Consider the following 6,000-nt stretch of genomic DNA (forward strand, 5'->3'; position numbering starts at 1 on the left):
TGTTGGGCCCTGAGCAAGACCCTTAACCCTTAATTGCTCAAGTTGTACGCAGTCTTAATTGTAAGTTGCTTTGGACAAATGTGTCAACTAAATGATGTAAATGTTATGACCTTTTGACCCCCAGATGGCTGCATGGAGGATGTGAACCTGGAGAAGCGTGGAGGGGTGGGGGTGATGCATGGAGACTCCCAGCTCCACCTGCAGATGAAGAGAAAACTCCAGAGGAACCACACGAGCTTCCGACAGGAGCAGATCAACATGCTGGAGAAAGGACTGCACACTGACACCTTCACAACCTCAAGGACAAGTGTCATACACCCACGTAAAGTTTAGAATTGTTGTCCTTTGTTGGAACAAATACAGCTGTGACTCATCTCTTGTGTTCTCCTCTATTCTTCTCTTTGTCTTTGTCAAGATTTTGAAAGGACACATTACCCAGATGTCTTTGCCAGAGAGAGACTGGCAGCCAAAGTTGCCCTTCCTGAAGCTCGCATCCAGGTTAAAACTTTTAGAATCTTTCAAACTTAGACATCTTATTTGAGCCTCTTATCAACCTCTTATGGGTAAAACATTTCTTCTCAGTTCATCTTTGTGTGTGCTCGGGGCGTGTTCTGTGTATTTGTGTATGCACGTCCATAAGTGATTAATGACTGACAGATGTGGTTCTCCAATCGAAGAGCGAAGTGGAGAAGGGAGGAAAAGCTGCGTAACCAGAAGAGGGGGCGGGACATCCTGTTCTCAAACACACACGCCGCTGAGCACATCCTTCAACCCTCCTGCCCATCACTCTCACCACTCTGGTAAGGATCTATATATAGTCCTTGAGCCATCTGTATTAGTAGCACAGCCTTGCTGTCATGTCTGATGTGCTGTGAGAGTTGTATATAAATTTGACATTGCTGTTGTGTCTTATTGAGTGGAGTCAAGGTCCCCAGCTGAGCAGTGCATCGACTCTGCCCTGCTCACACACACTTGATTCAACATACCAGTTAATTATCAGTTTTAGTGGGGTCAAGACAGCAGGGAAGTCACCAAACTGTGATGACTTTAGCCCACCAGTCTAGAGCCGGGCCCGCGACTTAGATAAAGAAAGCACTTAAATATAGGCCCTTGCTCCTCACCCCTGTTTATTCTCGCTCGCTCTCTCTCCCCACTCCCTCTCTCTTTCAGTCCCAGTGCAGTCTCAGGGCGACTCCTTGGTCACTGGCTATGGAACGTTGCCCATGTTTTCCAGTGTGCAGGTATATTCCATTTATTCTGGAGCTTTGTCTGTGGCACAACTGACAGATGAACTCAGGTTTGTGTTGGTTCACTGAAAGAATTTGGACACGCCCTAAATGCACGCCCCGACCTGCAACAATCAGGGTTTTCCATTTCACGTGTGCCACTAATTCACACCTCCGATTATTACTTGAAAATATTTCATTCGTTTGTAAGATAAATGTGTTTGTCTATTTAAAGAATGCAGCACAAAGTACTTAAGAAGACAATAATTAATGATTATCGAAATTGTTTGTACATGTATCTGTTATGTAAGCGTTTTCTAAAACTATGCGCCGCTCTAATGTCCCTTAGGCCTGTGCAAAGTAACCCGTTTCTATGTCTCCCTCTTGTGGTCGACGATGGAATTGTAACGCTCCAGTTCAGCAGCGTAAAACACTCCAACCAACCCTCTTGACAAAGGCCAAACCGCAGAACTCTGAAAGAGAAAACTATTTTTAAACGCACGTACAATACTAAATGACATTATGAATCACAGTACATAGATAAGATTAATGTGTTTGTGTGTTGTTATGGCACTCTTTGTTGACGTAAATCTCAGGTACCTAATGTCCAGATCACTGAGTGAACATGTTATCTGTAGAATCTGTGTATCACTGTAACAACACTGCTTAGCTATTTCAATACCTGGGCTTGTTAAGTGACTGCAGGTACACCAAATAGTGTGTAAAATATTCCAATTTTGTTTACAGTTTTGAATTCAGAGTAATTTACTATTGCTGTTTACATTTGAAAGCAGCACTCTTTCCTCTAGTCTGGCAGACAGGGAGACTTCTTAGAAGGAATTTATGAGCACCATGTTTATGGCAGGTGGAATCAGCATTAGGTACACAGCCATGCTCTTATGTTGATGTCCTCTGTCCTAGTTTCAGTCATGGGTTGGGGACACACCCCAGTAATTATGGGTATGATCTCACAACAGCTTCGAGACTGACAAGGATTCAATCCACCGAGAGTGCACATGTAAGGTGGGGGGGGGGGGGGGGGGTTTCAGGATTTTTACACTCGAAAACTATTAACAGTTCAAAGATTGACATTTGATCACTGCAGCTGTTATTGTTGTTCCTAAAGCAGCTTTTCAGTAATCTCTCCTGCTACCTGTAAACGTGCCAGAGCAAATAGAATTGAAATAAAAGTCAGGATGAGGTTGTCAAAACACTGGAAGTGCTTTTCATAATGTGGTATTTCTAAAGTTCTGAGATGTTCTGAGATTATTTCGGTACACCTATAATGGCCTTTGTCAGTTCAGACTGTGTTATGCAAAACTGTGATAAGAGACGGAAATGAAACCAAGAAACAGAAACAGTTCAGACTGATATTAATGTTGATCTTTGCCTCTCATTAAAGTGATTTAAATTTCAGATTTTCTTTTTTCCTATTCTTTATTCCTCTCCTCTCCTCTCTCCTCATCTCCTCTAGTATTTGTCCCCTCAGTCCACCTCCACTTACTCCAGCATGCCTCGGTGGTCTTCTGCTCCTCGTCATCTACCTCATAAATGTGACTCCTCCTCCCATTCCTCTCCTCACCTCACAGCCCCTCCCTCAGCTAGCACAAACACAGGTGAGTGCAAACACAGGTGAGCGCAAACACAGGTGAGCGCAAACCCAGGTCAGCACACACAGGTGAGCGCACAAACACAGGTGAGCGCAAACCCAGGTCAGCGCACACATAGGTGAGCGCGCAAACACAGGTGAGCGCGCAAACACAGGTGAGCGCGCAAACACAGGTGAGCGCGCAAGCACAGGTGAGCGCGCAAGCACAGGTGAGCGCGCAAGCACAGGTGAGCGCGCAAGCACAGGTGATTGCAAGCACAGGTGATTGCAAGCACAGGTGATCGCAAACCCAGGTGAGCATACCTGTTACAACAACTGTAGATATGGTATTATACAAAATGGATCTGTACATTCTGTAGATTGTGTACATATATACTCAACCATATACATTGTACATTGTGTATATAATCATAATATACATATATTGTACATACATTGTTAATATATTTTTGTACATACATAGAATATATATATTTATCTGTATATATATTTTTTCTCTATGCACCCCTGGTTCTCTTCCTCAGTTTGGACAGAGCACTCTCCACCATTTCACTGCGTGTTATACTGTGTATGACTATGTATGTGACGAATAAACCGAACTTTGAACTTTGAACTTTGAACACACAAACCCAGGTGAGCACGCAAACCCAGGTGAGCGCAAACCCAGGTGAGCGCGCAAACACAGGTGAGCACAAACACAGGTGAGTGCACAGACTTTTTCTGAACACTAGTGTAATCTCATAGTGTCTCCATATGTCATTGTGTGGCATGTGGAAGGGAATGAATTCCTCCATTGCAGATTTTCTTTCCAGCATGTCGGTGGCAGAGCCACTGGGAGTGAAGGCATCAGATGCAGAAGTGGGCGGGGCTTTGGGCCAGTACTGGATCAGACTGCAGTCAGAGACAGCACGTAGGGCCTGGCAAAACCAAACCGGCCCGGTGCAAACACTGCCTGCTCCAGCCAGAATGCCTCCAAAGAGCGCTGACGTCAGTGACCCCGAAACCGTGACCTCGACCCGCAACCGCAACCTTGACGCACAGCTGCGACCTCGACCTTGCAGCCGCGACCTCCACCCGCAGCCGCTAAGCCATTTGCCAGAGTGTCACTCCTTAATCGCCCAGCGTAACACATTACCAGCGATTCCTGGCGATTATCAGCGATTAACCAGTGAGCAATTAGGAATCCAGTGACTACACACATAGCCACATTTCACCAGGCAAATTTAACCTATTGAAATAAAACATACAGAAATAGACAATAATATGGATCGTGGCCAACAGCACACAGATAGCAAAGATGTTTAGCACTGTGGATTTTACAAGCTGTGGTCCCTACTCATAGACAGTAATAACACCATACATAGTACCAACATGTAGCAAAGAATATTTCAGTAAACGTGAAGTAGCCAGTTGGGTGTATGCCATACAGCATTAACCCAGACTTCTGTTACTAGGCATGTGATGCAGACCATCAGCGCATGAACTCTGCTCAGTGGAGCCTACATCTGCGAAGATGGCAACAGCCAAAAACTGACAATCCAGCACGTAAACGGCTCAGCCTATGACAATAAAGCATGGACATCATATGACCAATGATAAACCAAAATGGACATCAAATGACCAATGATAAACCGGCATGGAACTGAAGTAACCAATGTTTATTGGGAACATAATGTATGTTCCAAATAGTGTACACCAAATGTACAGAAATGGTTTTAAAAAGTTTTAAAAAGTACAGCAAGAGTCCACAATTACCCTGTACTGAACTAGTGAAAATGTATCATTCAGTTTAGATATTAGAATATGTCTTCAACATAGACAAGAGGTTTTGGCAAACTTATTCAAGTATAACTTAGTATGTAACATATAGAAAGAATGAACTGTACGCAACATAGAATCACAGAAAAGCTTTAAAACATTTTACTCAGAGCCAAAAACCACAAGCATGATAGGATATGCATTAAAACATATGGACCTATATGTTGGATATACAGATAAGGATGTAACAACTCACTCTAAATGTCTAATGGTTTTGAAAAAAACCTCCCCTAACCAGTCTGGGAATGTGTGTTTAAACAGTTTGGTCCTGAAATTCATTACTAGACTTTGCAAGGTGGACATTTGCGTACAGTGAGACTTTTTCCTGCCTTTAAGGTAGTAGATAATCGGCCGCATGGTGTTGTGCTAGCAATGTCACAAAAATGGTAGTTGCCTGAATGGTCAGTGAACGCCTGTGAGATGAAAGTGGGACAGGAAAGCCCTGGACTTGGAGCCAGAGCATGAAGAGCAGCCTCCTGAAACCTGAAACCAGACAATCAGTGGAGTGTGTGTGTATGTGTGTGTGTGTGTGTGTGTGTGTGTGTGTGGAAGGGGGGAGGCACTTACTTATTTGTAAACAAGTAAAGGTCTTCAGTTTGATTTAGTTCTTCTTCACAATTAAAAAAAAATTATTAAAAAAGTCACTTTAAAATGTGTGCGTGTGTAGTGTGTGTGTGTGTGTGTGTGTGTGGTGTGTATGTCCAGTGTACATGCAAATGTTACCGTTCAGAAAGCGGCACTGCTAACTAGAGTGTTTGTCATTAGAACCGTGGACATTTTTCATGTAAACACTGAGGAAGATTCAAAGACTGCGAACGGCTCTTCGCTGCCCTGCTTCCATGCATGTGCACTTTACTCCGCAACACCCTTTGAATTTCTCTCCTTTTTCTTAATATCTTCAATCACTCACATGCTCCATAGCTCTCTCTCCCTCCCTCCCTCCCTCCCTCCCTCCCTCCCTCCCTCCCTCTGTCTTCATCTCTCATCACGCCAGCTCTCCCCCTCCCACTTTATTTAGAGCTCTCTCTCTCTCTCTCTCTCTCTCTCTCTCTCTCTCTCTCTCTCTCTCTCTCTCTCTCTCTAGAGAGACGGAGAGCTGCTCTGTTGACTGCTGTTTGCCTACTGTTTACATCTTGCTGTCAGTGAACAGTAGCATTTCCTGCCTCTGTGCTTGTGGATTTCCTGTTTTTGTGACTCACATTACCACACCCCCCGACAATAATGCAAAGCTGATCTCAGAGGGACCGAAACTCAGAGAGGGAAAGAGATAGAGAGACATGGACCACATAAGAAAGGACTGTCAGTAGGCACCCAACCAGAGTGTTTAAGCCTTTGCTACACTCGCTG

The 6,000-nt window shown here is 44.1% G+C and overlaps 1 protein-coding gene across 3 annotated transcripts; it reads left to right on the plus strand.

Moving 5' to 3' along the window:
- Positions 1 to 111: 111 nt before the first annotated feature.
- LOC113580851 lies at positions 112 to 5,258 on the plus strand. 3 transcript variants are annotated; one of them, XM_035529194.1, is made up of 7 exons: positions 112 to 498; positions 678 to 800; positions 1,171 to 1,241; positions 2,701 to 2,842; positions 3,469 to 3,536; positions 3,648 to 4,003; positions 4,290 to 5,258. In XM_035529194.1, exons 3-7 carry the CDS (start codon positions 1,210 to 1,212, stop codon positions 4,295 to 4,297), a joined length of 606 nt encoding a protein of 201 aa, XP_035385087.1. In that variant the 5' UTR covers positions 112 to 498; positions 678 to 800; positions 1,171 to 1,209; the 3' UTR covers positions 4,298 to 5,258. The 3 variants fall into 3 exon arrangements, 1 of the variants encoding a protein (XP_035385087.1); XR_004776378.1 differs by having other exon boundaries at positions 1,171 to 2,249; positions 3,469 to 4,003; XR_004776380.1 differs by having other exon boundaries at positions 1,171 to 2,244; positions 3,469 to 4,003.
- Positions 5,259 to 6,000: the final 742 nt, after the last annotated feature.

This window comes from Electrophorus electricus, chromosome 1 (assembly GCF_013358815.1).
Source record: "Electrophorus electricus isolate fEleEle1 chromosome 1, fEleEle1.pri, whole genome shotgun sequence".
Taxonomy (NCBI): Eukaryota; Metazoa; Chordata; class Actinopteri; order Gymnotiformes; family Gymnotidae; genus Electrophorus; species Electrophorus electricus.